This window comes from Oenanthe melanoleuca, chromosome 1, assembly GCF_029582105.1.
Source record: "Oenanthe melanoleuca isolate GR-GAL-2019-014 chromosome 1, OMel1.0, whole genome shotgun sequence".
NCBI classification, from domain to species: domain Eukaryota; kingdom Metazoa; phylum Chordata; class Aves; order Passeriformes; family Muscicapidae; genus Oenanthe; species Oenanthe melanoleuca.
Genome location: NC_079333.1, coordinates 27435277 through 27463142, shown reverse-complemented (window position 1 = coordinate 27463142; position 27866 = coordinate 27435277). Strand labels below are relative to the sequence as shown.

General features: G+C 41.4%; 2 protein-coding genes across 4 annotated transcripts; both read left to right on the top strand.

Moving 5' to 3' along the window:
- Nucleotides 1-3009: 3009 nt before the first annotated feature.
- On the top strand, nt 3010-7862 carry TMEM139 (transmembrane protein 139). 2 transcript variants are annotated; one of them, XM_056504786.1, is made up of 4 exons: nt 3010-3131; nt 3382-3523; nt 4471-4779; nt 6061-7862. In XM_056504786.1, exons 3-4 carry the CDS (start codon nt 4532-4534, stop codon nt 6527-6529), a joined length of 717 nt encoding a protein of 238 aa, XP_056360761.1. In that variant the 5' UTR covers nt 3010-3131; nt 3382-3523; nt 4471-4531; the 3' UTR covers nt 6530-7862. The 2 variants fall into 2 exon arrangements, with proteins under 2 accessions (XP_056360761.1, XP_056360758.1); XM_056504783.1 differs by lacking the exon at nt 3010-3131 and having other exon boundaries at nt 3138-3523.
- Nucleotides 7863-9243: 1381 nt separating this feature from the next.
- On the top strand, nt 9244-27613 carry CASP2 (caspase 2). 2 transcript variants are annotated; one of them, XM_056504670.1, is made up of 10 exons: nt 9244-9595; nt 14941-15108; nt 16563-16638; nt 17984-18078; nt 19496-19672; nt 20783-20911; nt 21295-21385; nt 24824-24973; nt 25053-25162; nt 25725-27613. In XM_056504670.1, exons 1-10 carry the CDS (start codon nt 9446-9448, stop codon nt 25857-25859), a joined length of 1281 nt encoding a protein of 426 aa, XP_056360645.1. In that variant the 5' UTR covers nt 9244-9445; the 3' UTR covers nt 25860-27613. The 2 variants fall into 2 exon arrangements, with proteins under 2 accessions (XP_056360645.1, XP_056360652.1); XM_056504677.1 differs by having other exon boundaries at nt 9253-9595; nt 24824-24956; nt 25725-25812.
- The last annotated feature ends 253 nt before the right edge of the window (nt 27614-27866 follow it).

Genomic DNA, 27866 nt, shown 5'->3' with positions numbered 1-27866 from the left:
CTGTAGGAACTTACAAGGGGGATTCAACAATGGTCAAATTGCTGATGTTTTTGGACAGTAGTCAGTGTACATACCAGAGCTGGGAGTTGTCTCAAGTCATCAGGCTGAGCTGGTAATCCATGATCTATCTAACAGGTTTTGCTGAGTAAAAAAAGGGTCTTAGATTCTTTCTACAACTTTCTGTGGGGCTTAGTCCAACAAAGAAGGAAGATTTTCCTTCTGCTCCAATGGTTTGGGCCAAGTCAATCAAATGACAGCCACTGCAGCGATGAAAATTATTCCCACTCTTCCATCTCCTCCACCACTCTGGCTATGCATTCCTGCTTCCTTTTAATGGGGAGCTAATGGTTAGATTATACTTTAGGGACTAGATTAAGCCCACTAAATTCACTTTGGAAAAATGTAAATACTTTCCCACTGAGACAGCTGGGCTGGTTCGGTCAGAGATCACTTGAGCACTGAGTCACTGCAAGAAGACAGGAGGAAATTGAGAACAGGCAGGAGGATAATTTTAATTATCTCCTCAAATCAGTAGGATGTAAAACTTTTATCTCTGAGGAACGGTTCTATAAACCACCAGCTACACTGGTTAGAAAGTAGTTGCTGTTTGAATTGACACATGCAAATGCCACCACCGGTCAGTCATAATGCCTGTGTACAGAGGCTGTCAAAACAGTTTTCTCAAACCTTCCTTAGCAGTTAAGGTGTTCTCAACACCAGGCAACCCCAAAATGGAAATCATATTTTCCATCTAAATAACAGCCTTGCAAAATGGCAGTCTACACACCAGAATCCTGACTTTTTCCCCTTTAAAGTCTGCCATATTCAAAATAATTCTCTTGAAAGCAAATAATGGATAACAATCGAAGCTAAAGCTCCTTTATCTGTCAGCAGCCAGAAAGGCAATTATAAGGAGAAAATATTCAAAACACAGAAACATTGACAAGTCTAGGCTGGAAGGGTAGATAATCTGGTCCAACCCCTTACTGGAAGCTGGGCCCTGAACTCAGCTGTATTTTGAGTATTTCCAGCCAAGAGAATTCCTCCATTTCTCTGGGCAAGTAATAGCATTTTGTTGTTTTCACAATTAAGACTGTTTTTCTTATATCTAGAGGCAGTTCCCTTTTTCCTGTTGCCTCTTATCCTGTCACCATGTACCCCCATGAAAAATCCCTCCCTCCTCTCTGTAAATGCCTACTACTATTGGTGAACTGTGAGTAGACATTCACCACCTGCCCCAGCCCTCTCTCCTTTCAGCTGTACAAATCCAGCCTCTTAAGCCATCAAAGTTCACCAGCCCTCAAGGCATTCATCAGACCATATCCAATTTTTCAGACCACATCCAAACTGGGGGGACCAAAACTGTACACAATATTTCACGCATGTCCTAACAAGTGCTGCTCAGAATAATCCCACCCCCTGATCTGTTCACTACCCTCTTACTGATGCAGCCCAGGACACAGCTTCCCTTCACTGTTTCAAGGGCACACTGCTGACTCCTGTTGAGTTGCCCTTCCATCACGTCCACCAAGTTTATTTCAGCAGAGCTGCATCCCAGTCATCTGGCCCCAGCCTGTACTGCTGCTTGGGATTATTCCATCCCTGCAGGACTTTACATTTATCTTTGTTGAACCTCATGCAATTCTTGCTGTCCTAAACTTCCAAACTAAGTACTATTAATAAACATTTAGCACTAGGGCATCTTCCTGTTACACACCACCATGGGCTGGACGCTGCTCCTGGAGAGAATTCATCCTATAGTATTCAAGAACTTACAGTGAGGTAAGCACTGATGAGTTCATCTATAGGCATTTAAGAGAAATCTCTGAATCAGCAGCCCTTACCCTTATGGAAGATTCCAACTTCCCAGGTATCACCTGGGAATAACAAATTGCTTAGATGAGCACATCTAGGGAATTCCTGAAGTTTGTAGGAGATAGCTTCTTGTCACATGTACTCAGTGAGACAACTACGAAAGATGCCCTCCTCGACTTGCTGTCTGTGAATAGAGAAGGACTCGTGGGGGTGTTGGTGCATGAGTCCTCACCCAGAGTGCTGGCACCATTTCGGTGGGGTGGGAAAGTCTTTGAATGTGTGCAGAGGAAGGCACAAAGCTGGTGAAGGGGCTGGAAGGTGTCTCCTGGGAGGAGCAGCTGAGGGCTCTGGGAAAAAGGGAGGCTGGGAGATGACCTCCTTGCTCTCTGCAGCTCTCTGAGGAGGGGAAGGGGAGAGGGAGGTTCTGATCCCTTCTCCCAGGAATCCAGTGATAGGACAAGTGAAGATGGTTCAAAGCTGTGTCAAGGGACATCAGGAAGCATTCCTTTACCTAGAGGGTGATCAGGCACTGGAACAGGCTTCCTAGAGAGGTGGTCAATACCCCAAGCCTGTCAGTGTTTAAGAGGCATTTGGACAATGCCCTTAATGCTTTAGCTTCTGGTCAGCCCTGAAGCAGGTGGGGAGTTGGAGAAGGTGCAGATCCCTGCCAATTGAAATTATTCTATTCTATTCTATTCTATTCTATTCTATTCTATTCTATTCTATTCTATTCTATTCTATTCTATTCTATTCTATTCTATTCTATTCTATTCTATTCTATTCTATTCTATTCTATTCTCATTCTATTCTATTCTCATTCTATTCTATTCTCATTCTATTCTATTCCCATTCCATTCCATTCCATTCCATTCCACTCCATGTTATTCCATGCCATTCCGTTCTAGTTTTCAGACACACACTAAAGGTTCAGATAACAGAAGTAATTCAGTACCTAATTCAATTCTGTTGCTTATCATTACCTCTCATTCCATTCCCAGATACATCAGGGAGTAAAAATGTTTCTAACTCAGCTCTCTGTGAAATAAAAACCTCTTTTTTTCCCCTTTTGTTTGTAAAATCAAAAAGGGTATAAAACATTTGACAAACAGGATTTGATCAGGACAAATGTATGAATTCACATTTTACAGAAGTCATAAATAGATTTATATGTGGGCCACGTGACGTGGGCTGGGCAGGCAGTTGTTCCTGCTTAGTGAGGCAGAGATCGAGATTCCTTTGCTACGTGGGGAAAAACCCAGAATTTTCAGGGCAGTTTCTCTCATTGAAGTGAAACAGACCAAAGAGATACGACACAGGTAAGCACTCCCCCACAGCTCACTCCGCCCTCTTTCCTAATGAGTTTCCTGCTTTTGTGGGACAGACCGAGAAGAGCTGCCAAAGAGTAGAAGGTGTGTGATCGTCTAGAAACTGCTTTGGATTCAGAACCTGGAAAACAGTGATTCTACTTTGCCACGCAAAACTTGTACAATGGGATCTTCCCATCAGTTAGTATCTTCTCATCCTCACTAGTTTCTGACTTTTATTTTTAAAAAAAAATCCTCATAGTTTCCCTACCAAAAAACTCGAAAGGAGGAAGGGAGAGTTTTAACTGGTGTTCTATCCTCGGGAAGCAGCAGTGCACATTTTTCCTTGTGATGAAGAGAGACGCTAAAACATGACTGCTCGTACCTACCAAAACCTCTTTCTGGTAAGTAGATGCTAAAAAACATGTGTTCCTTTTGCTTATATGCATTTAACTATTTTTGCTGTAATAAGGGGAAAGCACACAATATAACGTGGAGCTATATAAAGCTGTTTATTTGTTTGGAGATGCATATTCATTAAAAATATGCCCATTGTGCCATGCTTTTTTCCTTCAAAGAGGTCTTCACCAAAACAGTGGGATAGATGGAGGTTAGTATAACAAGACAGCTCCTTAATTATGGTATTCTTGAATGCCACAGATCCCTGGTATTCATTCCATATTGACCACACACAGGGACAACTGCTGTCTCTTTCACAGAAATGGAGTTTGGAATGGGGGACAGGAAAGGCTCTCCTGAGAACAAAGAAGAAAAAAAAAAGCTCACCAACAGAGAAAGAACTGAGAATAAAGGCAAATACAGAAATAAGCGCCTACATTTTACAGAAACACACATACCCTAGCTACATCCAGAACCTAAAGTTACATTACTGCTCTAGGGCTACACTGAAGTAAGATGCTCGTTTTACCAGGGCAGACAGGCCTACAGGCCTATTAAATAATGCTGCTTTTCTTCCGGATTTGAATGAGTATTTGAATGTTGATTATGCAAGGCACAAATGTCCTAGAATTAACCCTTATATTTATTCCATGTCTTGCTTTTGCAGTAACCTCATTCCACATTGCTGTTAAGCCAGACCTTTTTAGATATGTCTGGTAATAAGTGCCAATTGGTCTCCTTATGCATTTTATGTTTTGCAACTGTGTCCAAGTATTCCAACTATTCAATATACACGCACACAGGAAATTCTAATACGTTTACCTTGGTGTGCACAGGCTTATGATGTACGTGCATGTACTCGAGTGTGTATGTTTTCACTGCGGCCACAATACTTGGAAATGTGTTTATATGCCCATGTTTCACGTTGAAAAAACTGTTCCATCTTCCACAGATGTCTGTCCCTTTAAGTGCCCATCTGTTCTCAAGAGCCTGCTGCCAACACCCCCTCTGCCATGTGGCTAGAGACACGCTGGAAGAACATCCGCCAAACCTTGCTGCTTCTCTTCACCGCTGCTCTTCTCATCGGGGTCACCATGCTGGCCATCTCCTCTAACATCAACCCAGTAGGCTACTTCTTCCTCGGGGTAGGGGGAGTGTGCCTCGTTGGCTATTTGCTGAGCGTGTTTGTCGAGTGTTACCTGAGGAATCAGCACCGGCATGACGCAAACGAAGTGCCTCCAAGCAGGCAGAGCCACGCAGGGTAAGCAGCAACCCGGTTACTCCTCTTTACCTCTCTCACCTCGCTCATGGCCATTTTAAACACTCTTCTGCTGCCCTTGCCCCGAGGCACCAAATGCAGACTCCGTTCCCAAGACAAAAGATCTTTTCAGGTCTCTTTCCCTCACTATTGACGTGGAGGTTGAAAAGTCAATGCCATGCATGTTCTGTACCTTTGTAATATATATTTTCTTCCCCTTGGGAACTGATCCACTCAAACTTGCCAATGTTAAACTGATCCAGGCCCATTTTATTTTTCTTTGAGTAATCAAGGCTTGCCAAACAATGAGTCAGACAAGGAAAAAGAAAAATTATTGAAGTAATACCAAATCTTATTTGGGTTTAGCTCTATAAACCTTATCTCTAGAGCAACTGTTTCTTGGCAAACTTTAAGAGAAACCTGTAACTGGGTGTGTTTCCACTCTTAAAAATTTCTGCTTGACACTAATAAAACCCCTGAGTTTTAGAGTCTCTGAATACTACCCCACCTCTTTTTGGCCTCATGTTCATTTGCAGGTTCTCAGCATAACCTAATTTAACCCCAGTTTTCCTGCTGTCATTGAAGAGGTTAACTTTATTTGCTTCCTTGTATAATCCAGATAATCATTATCTACGTGCATGACTTGATGTTCCCAAATAAAATGTTTATTTTTGGAAAGGCTATATAAAAAAGAAGTCTATATTGGGCCCTACTAGTTTGGGGGCATACTTGAAGAAAACTAGTATCCTTTTATTTAAAAATATTTCTGAAAACAAAAATATCTCCAAAGTAACATTTCTTTTCTTTGCAGATAATCCTATTAAACATGGAATAACTAGTCCTTATTTAAACTAAAGTGCTTAATTGTCTCCACTTCTTAAAAATGGATGGACATTGAGCTAATATATTAAAAAAACAGGTCCTGTTTTATTCCATGAGATAACTAGTAGTTAGTGATAAATTTTAAGTGTAGGAGGACACCAGGTTAAGCCTAGGACACTGAACTGAACAGTGAGGGTAGCTTCACTAACTCTGAGGAGTGTGGGAAAATGGTCAGGTGAGCTATTTTCTATACCACTAAGGAAGACATTCAGTTGGCTGGAGAGGTGAGCTGATCCAGGGGCAGAATATCCCACACAGCAATACCCCATGAGACACCTGTCTCTGTCCCATTTATTGATTGTAGCATGGTCCCTGCAGTCCATGATCTGTCCCTACAGTCCACGATCTGTGCTATAAACATCAACTCCACAGTAAAATAACGAGTGTTGCTCTCTGGCACAGGGTGAATGCTGCCTATGAAGCACCCACCTATGAGGAGGTGATGACCATGTCAGCTCCGCCAATATGGACAATTACATCCAACCCAGGCTCCGTGCCCTCGCCGCTGAGCGAGCCTCCCCCGTACAGCGTCGTTATTGAATCCTCTGCCCAGCAGGAGATGATGGTGGAGGCTCTCTGGGGGCCAGTGCCGGCAGACACAATGCACATCTCTGAGGCAGACACGGGCTCCAGGACGCAGCTGCAGCTGGTGCTGCCCCCAAGACTGCAGCGGTTTGTTTCGGACATCCATGAGGAGAAAGATGTTGAAGACAGGTTGGAGCCACTGGAGCCACTCACTCCCCCACCTGCTTACGAGACTGCCATCAGTGATGAGGTGTTTGAAGATGCTCACCAGCCCTCTGTGTTAGGACTGATTTCACCTCCCATGAATACAGAACCAAACCCTCATCCCAATGCAGGATGCTCCTAGAGGGATGGTAAAACAGCTGATAATGTTTTGCCTAAACATTGGTCTCACCATTCTTTGAACCAGAATTGAACTACAGCCACAGCTTCTGATGTTACTAGAATCTTTTTGCACAAAATAGAAATCAATGCAATACCACACTGCTTTGTCTCGGCAGATACATAAAACCACAGTGAGGAAAGTTGTGTTATGTATGGCAACGTTCTCAAACTGGAGATACACCTTTATGGGAGAGAAGTAAATCCTGAGAAGAGACAACGTTGCCAAAAGACCTCTGAATAAGAACTGAAGGATGCAGCCAGAAGAACCTGCCTGGAAAAGGGAAGGAATAGAAACAACAAACGTTAAGCATGTTCTGTCTGTGCATTGCAAACAGCAATATTGCTGAGTGCTGTGTGGTCATCAGCCATCCCAAAATTCCTACAGAGAGAACAAGCCTGCACTCCCCATGTTGCTGTTCTGCAGCATCACAAATTTATGGTATGAGCTGTTTGTTACTGTCCCTCTGCCACACCTGCTCCACATCCTCAACTGTGCTACAAGGCAGTGTGACTGAGGTGGGAGTGTCTGACTCCATCTGGAAGCTGGTACCACCTGATAGCTGTCACTTAGGGTTGAAAAGCTGATAGTATGCATCAAATGACTTCTGTTGTTCACAAAGTGCTCATCCCACATGGCCAGTGGAGGACAAGAGGGAGATGAGTTTTCCCCTGCAAGAGAGGCCAGTGATGGGATACACACACATGTGTAAGCATACTGTGCTTGGACTTCATGGCTCTACAATAGGATGTATGGCTGCTGTATTACAGGTGTACTCACAGATGGCCTGAGACACTTTACTGTCATCATGCACAGAAAGGCCAATGCTCCTCCAGGTCCCTGTGGGCTCTGGAAAGGTCCAGTCTGTCTGCCAAGGCAGCGGAGCCCCTGAGGACAACAGTCCCAAGACACATTTGGCCTTCATCATGATGGGTCTGGGCTGTAGGCAGCTTCTAGCTCTCACTGATCAGTGATGCTGTGCCTTTTTAAATGGGCCAGCTAAACTGATTGTCTCTGCAGTGTCAAAGTGGTCTGCAGTATGCAAAGAGATGCATTTGCATCTGGTGAATGTCCAAATTAAAAAAAATAAAATGGTTGTCTGAATCTCCTGTGAAGGAGAGCAGCAATCATCACAGCCTGGTTCATGGCTGCATCTTTAATTAATATGAGGAACCATCAAACCATAGGCTAGAAGCAAATAAATTATTTCTTATTGTTTGATTCTTTATAGTTCAAAGCAGAAAAAAATACCTTTTATGTTGTTTATAAATAAACAGGATTGATTTAAAAATTCCTGGTGGCAATGGTAATTTTTCCTCCCAAAAGAAACACTCCACAAAGCCATGCTTTTGCTTGCATTCTGCTTATTTGTTAATCTTGGCTTAGAAAGGAGAGAGGAGTTCCATTTCTGAATCGACAGCTTAATCACTTTATTATCATTATTGATGAAGCAATTAAGATACCTCTATCACAGACGTATTAGGAGAGACAAACTTGCTGATCAAGGCAATGTGATCTCTTTCATGTCAAATACTTGCATTTCCCTCCTATATCTGCCAACAGAGAAGGAAAAAAACCTCACCAAAAGGTGTCACAGGTATGTGACACAGGCATGGAAACTCTGACTCAAACTGGGCAACTCAGGACCTGCCTGAGTGCACCAAATTGCCAAGAGTCAGGAAGAAATTCAGGTGACCAGCACAGACAAAAAGCTAGCCAAAACAAAAGACCAAAAATGTCACCAGTTATTTTGTATTCAATGTTTGTAAAGACTGTCAAGTCTTTGGACGTATGTTAAGCTTCAGCAGATGGAATTCCTGTGCAGAGGGACATAGGAAATCTGTGTGCTAAAGAATAATGTGCAGAAGCCATCTGAAGCTTTATGCGACTTTTTTTGTAAGTTGTTTGAGGAGCAGCTGTGGGAGCTGGGGTTGTTTAGCCAGGAGAAGGCTCAGGGGAGACCTTATCGCTCTCTACAACTCCCTGAAAGGAGACTGTAGCCAGGTGGGGTTTGGTCTCTTCTCCCAGGCAGCCAGAGACAGGACCAGAGGAATTGGCCTCAAGCTGTGCCAGGGCAGGTCAGGCTGGAATCAGGAGGAATTTCTTCTCAGGAGGGTTGTTGAGCATTGGAATGGGCTGACAGGGAAATGGTGGAGTCGCCATCCCGGAGCTGTTTAAGGAAAGGCTGGATGTGGCACTCGGTGCCGTGGTCTAGTTGCCATGGTGGTGTTCGGTCAAAGGTTGGATCTCAGAGGTCTTTTCCAACTAATTTTTCCACTTGATTCAGCGATTCTGTAATAAGAGCTGTGAATCTGCTTCCACTAGGACGCTCACTTGATTCTCCCTTTATATTTCCCTTTGTATTTGTCTGCAATCCCGCGTGCTCCATTTCTCCCTCCCTCTTAATTACAACAAGCTTTCATTTCTGATCGCAGCTCATCTCCGCAGAAACCCATCTCGGCAGGGGTAAAGAAACTAAGATAGGTGTTAAAAAAAAAAAAAAAAAAAAAAAAAAAAAAAAAAAGGCCCACAGCCGGCACTCTCCTTTCCCTCTCTCCCTAAGAAAGCGGCAGCGCGGCCGCTCCTCCCCGAGCCCCGGCCCGGCCCCGCCGCACCCTGAGGGGCCGCGCCCCAGCCCGGGCAGGAAGAGGCGGGAAGCGCGTCCCGCCGTTTGAATCGCGGGGGCCGCCGGGAAAAGGCGGGACGGGCTCCCTTCCGCCCGCCGGGAAAAGGCGGGACGGGCTCCTTTCCGCCCGCCCGTCCTCAGGCGGCGGCTGCGGCCCGCGGGGTCCCGCCGCTTTCCCCCGGGCCCGGAGTCGGGCGGGGACACGGGAGGCTCCTTGGGCGGCGCTCGGCCCTGCCGTGCCCGCTCCCGCCGGGATGCTGGCGGCGTGCGGCATGCAGCGGTGCCACCAGGAAGCGCTGAGGAAGAACCGGGTGATGCTGGCCAAGCAGCTGGTGTTGAATGTTCTGGTGGAGCACATGGTGGAGAAGGACATCATCACCGCCGAGATGGTGGAAATGATACAGGTACGCGGGTTGTCGCCTGCGCCGAGAGCTTTGTCTCCGGCTGAGCTCGGCGTCGTTCCTGGCAGTGGCAGCGTGGAAAAACTCCTGTTACCTGCACGTTTCGGTGGGATTGCGCTCAGAGGGCCTGCAGGGGTTCGGCTGCAGCGCGCAGGAGAACGGAAAGGTGCTTTTGTAGCAAGAAAAAGCGCATTTCCTCTAGGATTGCCTCTGTTCTGGTGTGCAGGTGCAGCAGGCTGCGCTTAGTGGATCGGGTCGCAGCTTCCAGTCCTTTACTGTGATTTTGTGCTTATCTTTCTTTCTTCCGCTTGTAGAAGCAGGAATAACACGTATTTCCAAAACAGTGAATATGCTGTATACCATTTTGTGAAACACCCTCCATAGGAAGAATTTGTGTTTTGTGTCTGTTTTTGTAAATTGCGTGAAGCACTTTGCAAGGTTCAAGGCTCGCTGTGAAATAACAAATGCTGTTTGTTTTTAGGCTTGTGTTTCTTCCCCTGTGCAGTGCATACTGTGGAGAGAAGTCATTGGGAATAGCTTGGGATTTCTCCCAGAGGGATGGTAATGGACAGGACACTGTGCAGGATGGACACACAGGTCTTCAGAGAAAGCAGAGTGGGAAGGAGGTGTTGAAGCTGCACGTCAAGTGAAGTCAGGGCTCAAGTAAGGAACTGAGAGAGTTTTTAGTACCTCAGCAAAGTTCAGGGCCTTATAATAAAGACCGGATGTTGACAAATAGGATTATGAACTATTTTTGGGCATGAGTGTAGAAAGTGTAAACCTGAGACTGATAAGGTTTTGATAGCAGTGGAGAAATAACTTCCTGATGAATTTTGAGTCATTGTCAAAGATAACGTGAATCACTTTGCATACTTTGATGCAGTGTCAAAGATACTATTAGATGCCTCTTGGGGCCTGTCAAGGATATCAGTGCTGAATTGTGGGAGCTGCAGGCAGTCTGAAATAGTTCCAATTCCCTATGGAAGAGAACAAAGATACCTTGAAACAGTGAAAGCCAGAGAATGAATCAAGGACTTCCCTGAGTTTGGGCTGGAGAAGTTAATTTCTTCATAGTAGCTGGTATGGGAGTGTGTTTTGGATTTGTGCTGGAAGCAGTGTTGTTATTGTAGAGGTGTTTTAATTATTGCTGAGCAGTGCTGACCCAGAGCCAAGGCCTTGTCTTCTCATCCCACCAGCAATGCTGGAGGTGCACGAGAAATTGGGAGCGGGCACATCCAAGAGAGCTGACCCCAGGGCTTTCCCACTCAGTTTGGTGTCATGGTCAGCATGTAAAGGTCAGGGAAGAAGGAGGAAGGGGAAATGGAGTGACAGAGCATGGTGTTAATGATGCCAAGGTCTGTATGGGCCATTCACTTAAGAGTTGGACTGAATGATCCTTGTGGATCCTTCCCACTCAGGACATTCTGTGATTCTAAGTCACCATTGTGAGTGATGGAGCCCTGCTGTCCTTGGAATGGCCGGATACCTGCCTGCCAACAGGAAGCAGTGGATGAATTCTTTGTTTTGCTTTGTGTGTGTGCCTTTTGCTTTACCTTTTATTAAACCATCTTTATCTCAACTTTTCTCACTTTCATTCTTTGGATTCTCCCCACCATTCCACCTGGGGAGGAAGTGGCTGAGTCTCTGATGCTTAGCAGCCCACAGGGGTTAAGCAACAGCATTGCTGAAGTGTGGATGGTGAGTAGGGGTGGGCTTTTGGTGGCCTGCAGTTTGTCACCTAAGGAGGAGCAGGGAAAATGGAAAAAAAAGAGGAGGAAAAAATCCTCTCAAGGTAATGCCAGAGAAAGTACCCTTCTTGGCAAGGTACTGTTATAGTTAAAAAGTATTAAACTGAGACTGAAGGGTAGAAGCCTAAAGGAGTCTTCCCCTCCAGATGTAATTGAGTAAAGGGGAATGCAGCAATACTTAGTAATGATTTATCAGTAAGGAGAAAGGTGTTATAATAGGTAAGTCAGGTAAAGAATCATAGCTTAGTGGAAAAAATAAGCCTAATACACTCCACACACCTAACTAAGAGCTTAAATGTATATAAATAGCAGCAGCAGCCTAAGCAAGAGAACACAGTGACTTGAACTGCTGTTGCAGGCTATTGATCTGGAAATTGCAACAAAAATAGAAATATGGCAGAGGTAGAAGGAAAGCTGGAACTGCAAAATACGCATTGTACTAGAAGGATAGAAATTAAGGGAATGTTTACTGAATAGTCCTAGGCATAATAACAGTGCTATGGAGAAAAAGTAAAGTGCATTTATAAAAAAAAATCAAGTGGAAAACACTTTGTCTTACCTTTCAGTTTCCTGTAGCAGGTCTGTGAATTTTTAATATTCTTCCTGTCTCTGTCAAATGTGAGCACAGTCTTGGAAGTGCTGTTAAGTAGCCTGTTATTGAAAATGCATTGTGATGCTGATTGTCAGGTACCTTAATGGAAACAGGAGGAGCCAAATGCCATTGTCTGATGAAAGAGAATGGATTCTCCTGGATATTATAACTGACTGCTTCTATATATAACCTCCTGCTCCCTCAGTATTCAGGAAATCAAGATCTTGATAAATGGTTACATTCTAAATAATCTTTTTTTGAAAACACAACAGCTACACTGGTCCTGTTGGCTTGATTTAAGCTAAACAAAAGAAGAAAATGGTTTTGGAAATAAAGCACTTAAAGAAATTTCTGCAAAGAAAGTGAGATAAATCAAGGAGCTCAAGGAGGTGAAGCATGACATTTTTTCCACATGTAAGGTGTCAAACCAGTACTGAAACTTTAGCAGCACAAGTAAGAAAAAGATGGGAGAGGGGAGTGTGTTGCAGGAAGAGCACTGAAAACAAAGGTGGTTGAACTGTTTGAGGAGCTCACAAGGACTGTGAAGAGTAAGTAAAGAGTTTATAGGTGTACAACATTGGAGAAGAAACAGTAAATAGAAGCTGCTTCCTCTGATGTCTGAAATGTGGGGAGATAGTAGGATCTGACAGTATTGAATTTAAATTGGGTCATTCAGAAAGATACTGAGCCATGTGCGTTTTTTTCCACTGTACACACTTTCAATAAAGAGTAAAGAAAAACACTGTGTTTACTTTGTAGTGAAAATGATGTTTAATTATTTAGGTGAAAACCCAGCAGAGGAAGGTTTCAAACACAGGAGAAAAAATTATGGTGGAAATAAAGTGGGACAGTGGAAATGGCTGTTTTTAAGGCAAGCTCCAACATCTGCTTGCATAAATGCCTCCTTGCTGGAGCATCACATGTTCTTCCAGACCTCTGGGATGACTTTTAAAATTGCAGATATGGTAGCAAGAGCTTTCTTGCTTTTTAAACAAGTTGAGTACTCTGTGCTGTAATTAGAGGCTGAGATTGTATAGATACAGAGATTTAAATTGTTGATCACTAGACAATAATGAAGGGATCACTGGGTTTGACAAATGACATAAGTTTGATTATGTTTTGATTATACATCATTTTTCTACAAATTCTGCAGGTGTATAATACAACTAATATGAAATTTTGACAGGAATTCAGAATTCATTTACAGCTAGTTTCTGCTGTGCAGATGATCAAACTCATCTGTGAGGGGAAAGAAATAAATTAAGGATGTATTGGGAAGTAAAATGAAAGAAATGTCTTATTAACTTCTGAATGTTTGCTGAACATTATTTATCATAACCTAAATGTGATGTTGAAGATGAAGTCATATCAGGAGGCACAGCCCTTAGAGTGTTTAAGGAAGCATTAAGGAAGAAGTCTGCCAAAAGCTGACTTCTGTGCATGCAAAGGGCAGAGCATGAACATTATGGAAATTTCTTAACTTTTCAGTAAAACTAACGTTCTGGTTCTTGAGGCCAGCTTGTGTTCTTAACTGTCATTTATGCCTTAGAGTCACAGACTGTAAAAAAGATGAATGACCTTCAGCTTGTCTCAAAACAGCTGCAGGTGTACTAGAAAGGAAGAAAAATTCATTAGTTACTTTAGAAATCAAGTCTCAATTTACTTTATTAGTTACAATGAAATTTAGTGAGCTTATAGCAAGATACAAATACATGGAGCTGGTAATTTTTGATGGACTAATGGAGCAGTGTTACCAGGAGAAAGGTACCTTCATACTTCTGGGAAGACACAAGTAAGACATTATTATTGGTACTTCTAGTCAATAGCACTCTGAAAATTCAGGGTCCTGTGGGAACAGGAAATGTTACACTGTTAAGGGAAAGAGGCCATTTATGAAAGAAAATTGTTTCCTGTAGCAAATCAAGACCAATTTATAGAAAAAAGTTTGATAAATAAGGGAAAGGACAGACCACTGAGGTCTGAGGTTGATAAAGATAAATGCTCTTAGTCATGAATGAATAGGTCTAAAATTCTAAATAGGTTCATAAATATTGGATCAACAAGATTTTGCAATATCCTCTCAGTGTGTTGGGGCAAAAACCAAATTATTTTTGACACCCAGGTTGATAATTATGAATGAAACCAGATGGTGTGATATCTTCTGTAGCAGAAGATTTACACATGTTCCTCAAGGCATCTATTTTTTTTTCTGATTTTCATGTGATTGCTGTATTGTTAGGCCTTAATTCTGTGCAACTCATCAGCTATTCCCAATTGTCCACCGAAAGGAGAAATCTTGGATCTAAGTGATAATTAAAAAAAACAGGATTAATTCTAAATAAACAAAATTTATTTCTGTTACCCAGTATTTTGGTATGTGATTTTTTTTTTTTTTTGTGTGGTTTAGATTTCACAGGGCAGGGTATAATTGTGTAAATTGTACATTTTGTTGGCAGATACTTGTTAATCTTAAAAAAATTAGAACTTCTTGACACTGTATCATTTTTTGTTGGTTATTTTTCCACATATACTAATATGTATTGCTTCATTGGTTTAAATATTTGTCTGTACATAGGAAATACCATTCTAGAATTGACTGCATATAATAATTATTCTACTTAATGGACTATCTGCATGAGACCATAAACTATTAGAAAGTAGTAGAAGCATGTTTTCAACTTTGTGTATTCAGTGAGGAGAAGTAGATACTATTCCAACAGTAACTGGAAGTAAAATTTTAGAGAGAATACAGTGTATTACTGTGTGTGGTTATGTATGAATTGTTGGCTTGTGTTGTCATGTACTCCCACTCTTGAGCAAACAGGGAACAGGGGAGTGTGAGGGAAATCAACTAGGAAGAGTATGATAATGGTTCTAGCACAGCTGAGCATAGTGGTGGAATGTTTGTCTGAAATAATTAAAAAAAAAATTGTTATGATGATTCATCGAAAGTTAATTATGTTGGATGTTACTTGAGTATGGATTTTGGTTTTTCCCCCTGGGTTCAGGCCAAGTCTGGGAGCTTTGACCGAAATGTGGAGTTCCTGAACTTGCTGCCCAAGCGAGGCCCCAACGCCTTCTCAGCCTTCTGCGAAGCTCTGCGAGAGACCCAGCAGCAGCACCTGGAGGCAGTGATCCTGAGGACAATGTCCAGCCTGAGCCAGGAGATTGCAAGGGTACAGCAGTTCTTAAAAAAATAAGATGCTTGGCTTGCATTTCAGATTGGGTTTGGGCACAAAAGGAACTTCATCAAATGGGGGAAAAATTCAATTGCTTACAAAGGATAGAATGGTTGAAACTTGTAGCAGCCTTAGTAAAAGCAGAGGAGGAAACTTGGGTAGAAGAGAATTTTCATGAAGAGTGACAAGGTGGTAGAGGTTGAAAGGGCCTCCAGAAAGATATCTCTTCCAACTTCCCTGCTCAAGTATTACCTTCAGCAGGCTTCCAGGGTCACATCCAGGCAGTTTCTGAATATCTGCAGGGATGGAGACTGCAGCCTCTCTGGGCAACCTCCTCCACTGCTCTGGCACCTCACAACAAAAAAGAGTTTCCTGGTGTTTGAGAGGGAGTCTCCTGTGTTTCAGTTTGTGCCCGTGGCCTCTGGGTCTGTCAGTGGGCACCACTGAGAGGAGCCTGGCTCTGTGCTCTTTGTGCCCTTTCAGGTATTCATACACAGGGGTGAATTCTGGCATCACTCCTCCTATGCAGCCCAGGGTGCCACTTGCCTTTGTGCCAAGGGTGCACTGCTGGCTCCTGCTTGGCTTGGCAGCACCAAGTCCTTTTCTGCCCAACTGCTTCCTAGCTGGGTGTCCCCCAGGATATATTGGTGCCTGGGAGTGACCCACCCCAGGCACAGGACTTTGCACTTCTTATTCACCTGTACAAGGTTCTTGCAGTTTTCTTGCATGCAACGAGTTCTTAATTGATGTGTATCAATAATCCAAAAATTGAAAGGGAAGTATTTTATTCCTCTGAACTTTTTTGGTTTAATATTCAGTGATTGTCTGAATAGACTCTTAAGGAAGCAAGTATTTTTTTTTTCTTTCTTTTGCTATTTTTTTCACCTTTTCACTATGTGTAGTTAGTGCTGTACTAAAGGAAGAATCTTGCAACGATTCCATGTTCTTAGTGCACTGGCAAGGATGGAAACTCTCAGTAAACATATTTTATATAAAGGAAGGGAGAGCTAATACTTCTGAACAAATGTTACCTTATTAAAATGTAAAACTTATCAGACTACCCTTCTAATTTTTTATTTTCAAGTTTGCTTTACTCTACAAACAATGAAATCTTGTCAGCAAACAAAAATATAGGAATCACCAGACAAACCAAGTTATTGTTGAAACCTAGGAAGCTAAGATGACCCCAGTGTGAAGATTCTAAACTGAGGATTTAGGTAGAAGTAGAGATAATCATAGAAGGGGAGAAGTCTTGCATTGAATGAAAGTGCTGCTGCTGTCTTGTCATGTTTCCTTTGGAAGTGGACCATAATAGTATATTTCAGTCATTTTTATGTGTATATAAATGCGTGTATCTTTTCTTCCATGATACCTTCAGCTTTGTACTATAGAGAAAAAAAAAATAGCTATTTTATGCTACTCTTTTTCATGGATTTATTAATGTCTTGTAGCTTGAACACTGTCATGAGTCAGATCTTCCATACCCTGTCAGTGAGTCCTGTAATTCAAAGAGACCCCGTTGGCTTGGTGAGTTGCTCATGATTTGCTACCTGGTTGGCTCCTGCCAATTTCTTCAGGTGTAGAAATAAGCTTGCCACTACTTTGCTCATCCCAGGAATATAAACTTGACTGTAAACTGACTATATTATGATTGAAGAGGGTAGTCTATAGCATATGGGAAGAGACAACCAACACTTGTTTCATGTTAGCTTCATTTGTTCTTACAGGACACTTTGTTGCTTAAAACAGTATGTGTCAGTAAAATTCTAGATTTTGCTAAGATTTTCTCTAAGATTTGTAATAGAATTTCATTGAGCTAGCACTCTGATAAGATACTGACTTCAGGCAGTATTCCTTAACCAAGACTTCCTTCTTAAAAAATTGGTTTAAGGCCTTATATGTGGGTCCAACAGTTTTCTGTAGCTTCTGTCAAGTGCAGAAAATCAGCTTTTCATTAACATGCATTTACAACTTAGACCAGGGGACTGGTCTAATAAACAATCGTTGGGATGAATCTCTTTGCTAGTTTTCATGTTGCCTCTGGTAATGCCTGGAGTACTTTTTCCCAAACCACAGGTTTATCTTTATGCTGGTTACTAAGAGCTCTCTCTGGTGTTAAAGAACAAGTGTCTAATTTTTTGGAAACTTTTTTTATTTATGTTGCAAGGGTTTTAGGTTGGGTTGTTTTGATTTTTTTAGAGCATATGTTCCTCCAACCAGGAGAGCCATGCCTCAAAAGGCTGAAAGAGGATTTCAGAAGAGATCGTGAATGTCATTAGCTCAGTTTCTTCAGTACAGAGGAGTGAGTGTTTGTCTGTAAATGGCAAATAGTGATCATCATTCCCCTCATCTGTGTTATCCAGAGGAAAGTGTTCAGAGGCAGATAAAAAAAGAAAAAGGCTTTGCACTATATGAAAGTTAAAATTGTCTCATTTGATCACTTATGCATGTGTTCAGCATGGGAGGCCTTTTATGAAAGGAAGGAGCTATTCTGTTTGAAATTTTCTAGCAACATTTTGTCAGCCAAACTCTGAAAGTAAGAACATACTGTACAAAACAGCAGAAAGCACAAGGATCTTAAATTAGATGAGAATTCTGTTTTCATATTATGTATTCTAGGCCTTAGATAAGGCTAACCCACATACAAGCAAAAATAAAAGCTGTCAGTTAAAACAAATAAGTATACTGTTACAGTAGTTTTTTTCTCTTCTGTGTTTCATTTTGTGTCAGTAGTCCTTGATCAAACAGAATTCTTGGAGGTGTGAAATATGCATAAATGAATATCATTCAGAATTTGCAAGTTTCTACCTTAATGCAGAGGCTTTGTGTCTGAATTGATTTTTATTTTATTGATATATTTGGTTTTGCACAGAACCAGTAGAACACTCCTTGGATAATGGAGATGGTCCCTCAGTTCCTCCAGTGAAGTTTTGCAGTCCTGAATTTTATCGCAGTCATCAGCACTTGGTAAGTTGTTGGCAGAGAAAATCTTGAGATGTGAGAGATGTGAGATGTTAGGATCTCTCAGCTGAACATGTACCACTTCAATTTGAGTTGAAATGCTTCACTGGGATGCAGATCAGGGTTGTGCAATTTGTGTAACTGAAGGGTGTCACCACCAGTCATGCTCCATTTGATGTGGTTCTCATTTGCAAGCGTCAAGAAATCCTGAGAAGTTCTGTAACTCTGAACAAATCTCTGCCTCTGTTTTTTTGGTCATGAAGAGCTTTGTGAAATGACTTCTCTGCTATTGCTCTGTGTGAGCTGTCAGTATTATTGCCTCAAGTTTGTCTGTGTCCTCATCTTCTGGAAGACAACAAACCCTGTAAATGACTGTGAGGTCATAGAACTGTGCTTTCAGTAGTAAGTTGGCTGTTTCAATTGCCGGCTGTACCCAATAGAGTCCTTAGGCTTAAGAACCAGATCAGGATTGTGTGCCAGAATTCTACCTGTGGGTAGAGCAATCTGAATTTCTGATCTTCTGCTGCAGTGTTTGAAGTTATATATGTAACCTAACTACTTTTTGTTGATTCTGTCTGTCAAGCAGATTGTGGTGGGGTGGGCATAAGGAAAAATTACTTTCTGTTGTGGGATAAGCACTTCATTAGGCTTATACAATGTCTGAAGCTCTGTGTGTAACAGAACAGTTGTTAGTGTGTTGATTTTTGTTTGGGTTGAGTTTGGGTTTTGGGGGGTTTTTAGTGGGGTTTTTTGGAACTGTTTATGGGGGTGACTTGATTAATAAGCAGTGCCAGTGTGAGCTTGACTAGGCTCCGTTTAACATCTGTGCCTGGATACACCTTACTTGATATTCTCCTTTGGTATTAAATTTTACTTCCAATTTACAGGAGTGTTAGTAAGTGAATTACTATTGATTTGTTGTTGTTAGAGTGGTAGGGACAGAGAGGGAACTTAATCTGAAGACACCCCTTTTAAATTAGTTCTTATCTTGTTAACCTCTATTGCCAGTTGCATAATTTTAAAAGTCAATGACTGACAGTTCCTTGCTATTACAATTACACTCATTGTTATTTTACATCTCTGTCTGCTCCCAACAGCAATTAAGAAATATTAACTAAATTTTACATAGTGTTGTCCTTTGATGGAGGTGATACAAATATGTGGGGCCCTGCTGGGGTGAGGAAAGGAGAAAATGTTAGCAATATATAATTCACTGCTTGAAATGGATAAGATGTGTTTCTTTTAAAATGAGGAATAGGGCAAGCCAGTCTAACTTATTAATGATAGTATTGTAGCACTGTCAGTTGTGGAGGCTGGCAGGCGCAGGCATATCAAGTTGGTGTGGAATGACTGCTGTTCTATTCTAACACATCATTATTTCCTTGTGTAGTCTAAATTTACCTGTTTTTAATCTTCCTTTCAGGCATACAAGCTGACATCAGAGCCCCGAGGCTTAGCGCTGATCCTCAGCAATGTCCGATTCAGCAGCGGCAGCGACCTGGAATATCGCGCGGGGGGAGCCGTGGACTGCGCTTCCCTGGAGGTGCTGTTCAGGCATCTCGGCTATCGGGTCACTGTCCTGTGTGATCAAACTGCACAGGTACGGGGGTGACCCCACTCTTCACACTGGTGTGGGTGAGAGTGTCTCATTATTGTCTCAAGAGGTTCCTTTTGATACTTGCTAAGCTTTGAAGGCGTGAATTATCACTTAAGAATAGGAAATAAGGCTAAACGTGATGATATCTGCTCTCATACTGATCAACATGAGAAAGCTTGGAAGGCTGAGTTCTTCTATGGATAGTAGTGTCACGAAGGACTACAAGAGGTACTACTCCAATCTGACCCTAGTGCAAGGGGCAAGAATTTTGAGACCACACCTGGCATGTGTGTTAAAAGCACAAATGAATAAAGTCTCTAGTTTACTCTAGATAGACTTTTCCAGTGTCCTGCTCTCCTAGAAGTTAAACTTTGCAAATATTTGATGTAGCCTTTGCTATTGTGATGTTTTCAAGTCCTTTCACTGATGAAGTAAATTAGCATCCTATTTATCAGTCTTCCAATACCCATGCAGTTCAGTTCCACTCTTTCAGTGTTCACTAAAACCGTGTATGTGCTTCACTTAGGAAAATTGGTTGTGTTCCATGACTAACTTAATCAAGCTACTCCCCCTAGGGCAGTGGCTGTCTTCTCCAGCATCATTTGATCTTAGTCCTTTTAAATCCCTATGAATTCAAGTGATACAGGACTTGTTAAAGAGTATTTTATTCAAGAACAGAACTTTTGCAATATTGAAACAAGATATTTGCACCTGCCATGTTGTTAGAGCTCCTGAAGTTTTCCAGTTTAAATTTTGAATTGACCACTAGTGTCTGAATGCCTGAAGTCACAGTCACATGTATCTGTTAAGTTGCTCCCAGCCAGATTCCAGTGTCAGTGTAAAACTTCTGCAAAATATCACTTGTTTTCCTCTGTTGGCCTAAGTGATTCCTGCTTCACAGTGTTATACTTAGGACTGAATATTGTATAAAGGAACAAGACTATTTTGCCTTTTTTCTTTTCTAATAGAACACATCTTTTTTATGTAAATTTGATGTCTGTAGGGGTTTTCTTTGTAACAGGAGGGCCATTTGTGTTCTTCCCAGAAAATTGATTCACTTTCCCTGTGTAAGTCTAGAAAGCATTGAACTATTTTATTTTTTCCCTGTTCTAGGAGATGCAGAATGCTTTGGAGAGATTCTCCAAGCTGCGGGATCATCGAGATGTGGATTCCTGCATTATAGCTCTGCTTTCCCATGGTGTGGAAGGTGGGGTTTATGGCAGTGATGGCAAACTCCTAGAGGTATGTTGCTGAGTCCTCATCTCTTGTTGTAGGTTATCTCTAGGAAAGTAACAATGTTTAAAAAAAAAAAAAAAAGGAAAGGAATTATGCAGGACTGGATTCACTTTTTTTAAATAGAAAAAAACAAGGGCTGGAGGGAAGAGAAGGGCATGGGACTGTGAGAACTCTGGAAGTTAAAAATGGCAAGTAGGAGAAATCATCTCTCTGTATAAATACTAGGTAGAGTGCATGAACCTGGGAGAGGGTGGAAAAGGGATATGTTTGTCACATATAAAGGGGAGGATACCAAGGCTGGTGAGATAATAAGCAAAATACAGGGAAGCAAGGTGAGACTGGGTTTGGCTAACAGAAGGCTACAGTGAAGAAATTTCCTCTTCTCTCAGTTGCAGGAGGCTTTCCGGCTCTTTGACAATGCAAACTGCCCAAATCTCCAGAATAAGCCCAAAATGTTCTTTATTCAGGCCTGCAGGGGAGGTGAGTGCCCAAGCACTATAAGCCATGCACTTGGCATGCCATTAAGGCTCATTTTGCACACATGCACACCCTCACATTCAACTTGCTGTCAACTTTCCTCTTTGCTTCTCTCAGGTGTAAGTGGGACCCATATTCACCTCCCTCTGCCCTGCTGCTGCCACTGCATCTGTTGCTCTGTAAGTGTCTTTAGCTCTGCATGAGGTGTGTGCATTGCCTTGCAGACCCCAGAGCACCTCAGTGACATAAAGCTCTGCTGTATCCCACTCATTCCTGGAGGCTTCCTCGTGCTGTGCTTTGCAGTAGGGGGAGTGGGGCACATGATGCACAAATAGCAGCACAGCATGGAGCAGTACACTAGCACCAGAGTCTTGCTGAGGTCCTGTCTTTCTCTTGATCCTCCATGTGCTGTGTCTCTTGTGGTTGTCTCTTGGAGTTGGTTCCACTTATTTTTGGGGTTTTGTCTCTTTCCTTTACTTTAGCTTGTTTTCAGCCTCAAATAAACTTTCCTTCCACCCTTTTCCACATAATGCTGTTATACAGAACTCTTTTCATGATTCTTATAGACTTGTTTTTCTTCTGTGCTTTCTGTACCTTTTTTTTAAATTCTGCTGTTCCTTTTCCTTCCTTTTATAACTAAACAAACACATCTGTAACTAACTGCCTTTCAGATCCTCTGATGACCAAATTTTTCCCTCAAGTATTTGGACTCTGTGAAATTGCAGATATTCCAAAGTGAACCTCTGTCTTACAGTTTCTTTTTTGCCATTGTGATAGAGGAGTTTTCCTAGCGTGTATGCTTTTCCCCCTGCTTTTCCCTTGTTTATTGCAGTTGTCTCCCTTCTTTCTCATTTTTAGCAAGCTTTACAGTTTATCCTCTAGTCTCTACTCTTGTTTAATCCCAACACATGGAAAAGCCCAAAGTCTGCATGAAGTATTTAGGTGATCAGAAATATTTGGTCCTTTTAAATGTTTGGGAATATTGTAACTTGCATGTTTAGATTATGAATTGAATCTGATTGCTTTCCTTATGTGAATGAAGATTTAGATACTTTTGAACAATGTGAATCTGCAGACTCAGGGTGGAAATAAGTGTAATAAGCCAGAGTTTTCAGCTGACCTCATTAGGTAATTATGTTTATTTGACTGTAATGCTACAATAATGGGTCTGTTAAGGCTAGGAAATCAAGCTTGGCCTTCATATTCCCAAAAAAGTTGCAGTTAAGGAAGAGTGGTAGAGCTTAGTACACACAATGTTTAGAACTAGGATATTGCAATAGACAAATGATTAAGATACTTGAAAAACTGGAAGGAAAAAGTCAATTTAATAAAAAAACAACAAGAAAGCAAAAACATCCCTTGTCTAACCTCTTTTGAACCTTGATTAATAATTGTAGGGAAAAGCCAGTTACAAAGTAATTGAACTGTCAACAAAAATGTGTATCCTTTAAACAGCATTCAAAGGACTGTATAAATAGTACTGTCAACTTTGAAATAGTAGTCAGTCTATCTGTGCCATGCAAGTTAGCTGAAACTAGTTGAAACAAGATGAGAAGTGCATAAGTTATTCTTCTTGTTTAACCTTACATTGTAGGCCTGCTCTATCTTCTATTAATGACACTTTTTTAAAATGTAGATAAAGAAATATTGGTACAGTCTTAATTCCCAAAGAGCTTTTGGCAGGAGTCTACTAAAGAAGTTAAGTAATCCACCTACAGTCATGGATCAAAGCAGTGGCAACAGAAAACAGTAGGAAGAGTTTCAATGTGGCATAAAATGAATCTATGAAATTGTGTAGTATTTGTGTTTAATGCAGTAGATTCAAAGGAGTGAAAAATTATGCTAATAACTGGGTAGTTATCAGTTATTTAAATTAATTGGCAGGACAGCTATCTGGGAGCTTCAATACAATTTAAACACACTAGATGAATCTTTGACAGTGGCTCCATGAATTAGAGGTTAAGTATGCAAAGGATTAGTGCTTTACACGTTTTAGTTAAATTGATTGAAGTGGTGTTTGAAGACATGCATGAGGAAGATGTGTAATTCTGAAGCTTTTATCAAAAAAAGTTTTGATTTTATACATGATGAGGTGATGACAGAGTTTGACAGTAAAATTGCCTGAGTCTTCTGAAATAAAATTTACAGTGAACAGTACACTAATTTTTTTAAAAGATAGAGAACTGGAAGGATTTTGAGAAGTGTGATAAAAGACAAGAAAAAAATGTGTTTAAAAATGAAAAGAAATTGTGTTTCTACCCTAAAGAGATGAGAAAGGAACTTAATTGAAGCCATTATGAAATTTTGAGCTATGGAGATAATTCAGACAATCACACCCCTCCCACTGCTGCATGCTTTTTAGAGGAAAAGAACAATATTGCTGACTTATGAACTGGCCACTTTCTGAGCATAATTATGAGATGCCACCTGTGCCACTGCTTGTTAAAGGGTTAGAAATCCAAATGTATTATTTAGGTATGAGCTAGCAATAAAAATTGAGAAACATCTTAGGAGGAAGGCCTCTAAAGTGGACACTTAAGCCTCATAACACTAGACTCAGATTCTGCTGGTAGGAAGTAAGAATAGTAGATTCTCATCTTAGAACAAAAGAAAACAAAAAGGCAAAATTATATGGAAAATCTGTAAAATGTAATTTTAATTTTCTTGCAACACAGCTGGACTATCAAAGTTACCACCACTAAGCAATTACTTGAGATTATAATGGAAATTCTGGATCACGTAGAAAACCAGTTGAGAATATCTACACTTGCATAATACATACTAATGAATCCTGGAAAGGGCATTAAATGCACTCCAGGTTTTAAACTATTCTCCATGGACTGGAGTTCTCTCTTATGTTGAGGTCAGATTATTTTGCATTTTTCTGCTGCACAATTAATGCTTTTAATTGAAACAAGCAGTATTGTAATCAAAACTAGGTGAAATACTTGGTTTTCTACATACATGTCCTGGGTGTAAATCTTAGCATCCAAAATTACAGATCTTGTTTGAGTACTGCAGTAAATAGATAGTTAACATTGCAAAGTGCACTAGACATTTTTGGATATTTTTGAGGTAGCTATGAGTGGAACATAAAAACTTCAAGGCTAGGCATCGAACCCTTCCATTAATGGTGGAAAACTACCAAAAACTTCCCTGCTATTGTGGTTATCCCATGTTCTGCGCAGGAAGAGGTGGGAGCAGAAGTCAGCACACAGATCAAGTCAGGTTAGGTTAAGCAGGTGCAGCAGTTGGTGCAGAAGAACTTTCAGATGAGTTTAAAACAGCTGAGAAAGCCTAAAGTTAATGCAAAAACTTTCTGCTTGACAGTAGCTGTGGCATTGCTGACCACAAAACTAAGCAAGTACAGGAAAGCTCCATCCAGCAATTCAGGATAATTTCTTCTCCCCTTCTCCCTCTCCTTGTTTATTGCCACTGCAGATGAGTTGGACCGGGGCGTGGATCAGAGAGACGGCAAAGAGCGGTCGGACTCTCCAGGCTGCGAGGAGAGCGACGCGAACAGGGAGGAGAGCCTGAGGCTGCGGCTGCCGACGCGCTCGGATATGATCTGTGGGTACGCCTGTCTGAGAGGTATGGCCCCTGGCTGTTTGGCCATGAGGAGGTGCTGTGTGTCTGTTCCCCAAATCCTTCATGTGGGCGCTCTCCCCAGGCACTGCGGCCATGCGGAACACCAGGCGTGGCTCCTGGTACGTCGAGGCTCTCACCTCGGTGTTCGCAGAGGACTCGCGGCACACGCACGTGGCTGACATGCTGGTGAAGGTAAAGCACAGGGGCATTTGCTCTCCCACTCCTGCCTGGGTTCTGAAGGGCCTTCCATTGCTTCAAAATGCTGGGATTAATCTAGTGCTATCAAAGCACTTATTCTTGCCTTGTTTCCTCGTTCTTTCCTCGTTCTTATTTACTTATTTATATACAGTTCCATAGCAGTTTAACCCAAGTAAAGATGCTGTTTCTTTGACTCCTTCTGTTCCATTTGTGTGGGAGTAGAGTTAATGCTGCCTGCCAAGAGTTACTTTTCTTCTATAGAAATAGCTTTTTTTTAGGTGAATTCATTCCCTGAACATGCACAACACAGGTGCAAAAGCACCAGTACTCATATAAGGTAAAAACTGAGAAAGTGGAGGAAGGAGTGAAAAAAGCAGTGACCACAGCAACTTGAGCTGCTGTGGAACTGCACCCTAGTTCTTTATCCTTCTTATAACCAGGGGACTAATTAATGCATTAAACAGAATAACCTGTGAGTGCAGAAAGAAATGGCATTTTTCTTTCTTCTTTTGAAACCTTCCAGTTACTTAATTTTTTTTTTTAATCTCACATCTAGGTGAATAGGCAAATCAAGCAACGAGAAGGTTATGCCCCAGGCACTGAATTCCACCGCTGCAAGGAAATGTCAGAATATTGTAGCACACTCTGTCAGGACCTTTACCTGTTTCCTGGCTATCTACCAGGAAAATAACCTTGCCAGCTCTGTTTGAAGAGAGATACTGCCAAAGCTGGACTTCGAATGTGGATATGTTTTCACTCTTAGGAACTGTGACATCAGATGGGAGGCAAGGAATGCCAGTCAAATTCTTTGTCTTTTTCTAAAATAAACTGGCAACTCTCCTGGTAACCTGACTCCATTCAGGGTTTAAAATTCTGATATCCCAATTGGCTCTGTATGTATTGAAAGTGATGGAAACAGGATCAGCACTGGAACTGGAAAGAAGTGGGAACGTCCTTTGGAAGGAGATGTAAGGACATTTGTAAACAAAGTAAATGTGAAAATGGAAATGGACTACTAGTACAGTTTTTAACTTAAGGCTTTCTGAAAGGAAAAACAGTCAAAAGATGCTACTTGTCTTATGCTTGTACTTTAACAATTCTAAATACTTTCTGTGTGGTTCTTCATACAGGACAGTCGACTCCTGTGCACATTAGAAAAGAGCTCCTTATAAAGGAGAATCCTCCCCCTCTCTAAAATCGAAGGTTATTGTTCTCAGTACTCAACACTTTCCATTTTGATCACTTAAAAGTCTATTTTTCTACATTCCTTCTATAGCCAAGAGAACAAGATATCCCAGATTTTCAGCAAAACATAGAGACCCAGACAAATATGCCTGCTTAAAATGCCCCAGAAATAGTTTTGAATCTAGAAATTCTAGATTAACTCCCCTTAGTCCCAAGAGTCAGCAACTGCATGGAATATTCCTTTTGAGGAATTTGTTTGCATAGTACTTGTGTCACAACAGACATTCAGTCCACCAGCTTCTCAGGAGTCTATAAATTGCACTGTACAACTGAAGCCCTGAAACTCTACACCCTTGTACAAGAGGATCTTTAGTCTTTTTAATTTACAAAAATATTCAAGGCAGCTTTTTTACAGGCTAAGCATGTTGCTTGGATTATTTTTCACTGCAGTTTTTTTTCTCTTGTAAATGAGAGGGAAGAGTGTTACATCATTATCCTGTTCTGTGAGTTTTTTCTTAATCCATGATCATTTAAAAGCATAATCTATCACTTCTTTTGGAAATTCCTTCCACAGTCTCTTCATGCTGTAATTCATGTCTTGCTGTGTCCAACTGCAGTTACTCCCAGTTCATGTGACGTGGGAAATGGGCATTGTTCTCTTTTTGTAGTAGAGCCTAAATCCTGAGATACTGGATTACATATGGACTACAGGTGGCTCACTTCACTCTCAGTCTCTCCATTTTGTAGCACTAAGTTGGCATTATTCCTGGCTTTTTTAAGTGTAAGTATGGCTTTTAAAATATATTTTTCAGGATAGAATTATGAATGGGAAGCACAAAGGTATATGGAGGGAGGCTGGAAAACTGGGCATGTGCTCTTTTTTTATTATTCTGCCTAGAAAATGAAGGCTGTGTTTCCTCCAGCTGACAAAGGTGCAGCATTATCTTGCATTTATCCTACACACAATGTGATGAACAGAACAAGAATCATATTTGCCAATTGGTGCCTTACTCTGAAGTCTAATATACCACTTTAGGGACTCCTGTACCTCCCTGGAGTATAAACACTGTCTTCCTGAGTGCTCCCTCTATGAAATGGTGCAATATTTTACAGATAGTTTTACTGATTAAGCAGTCCATTCTGATGGATTAAGTTTCTGTAGAATTGCATCAAGTTGCATTATCACTGCCACATTTGTATATCTTTTGTATACTTGTATTTTACTGCCTTGAGGTGTCAAAATAAAGAATTTTTGTTTGATTAATCTCTGAAGTGTCTTCCATTTAGAGAGTTAGACCTCTGCAGAAATGGAGGTTCTACATAAAGAGAATTTTGTGTAATTTCTTGAGATAGCACATCCCAGAGGGTATTTTGGACTCTTGGGCAGAAGCCTGCTACTTACAGCTGCAAAACTATGAGCTGCTTGTAAATTTTGGTAACAGCTGGGCCAAACAAAGACTGATACATTAATAAAGAGATATGAGGCATAAGGACCAAGTAGGAGGCTTATGTT

Excerpts from the sequence above, each read along its gene's own strand:
- TMEM139 (XM_056504786.1), top strand. The coding sequence starts at position 4,532 with ATGTGGCTAGAGACACGCTGGAAGAACATCCGCCAAACCTTGCTGCTT. Across the intron at positions 4,780-6,060 it reads AGCAGGCAGAGCCACGCAGG|GGTGAATGCTGCCTATGAAG; the intron begins GTAAGCAGCAAC and ends TCTCTGGCACAG.
- CASP2 (XM_056504670.1), top strand. The coding sequence starts at position 9,446 with ATGCTGGCGGCGTGCGGCATGCAGCGGTGCCACCAGGAAGCGCTGAGG. Across the intron at positions 24,974-25,052 it reads TGGGTACGCCTGTCTGAGAG|GCACTGCGGCCATGCGGAAC; the intron begins GTATGGCCCCTG and ends CGCTCTCCCCAG. Across the intron at positions 25,163-25,724 it reads TGGCTGACATGCTGGTGAAG|GTGAATAGGCAAATCAAGCA; the intron begins GTAAAGCACAGG and ends TCTCACATCTAG.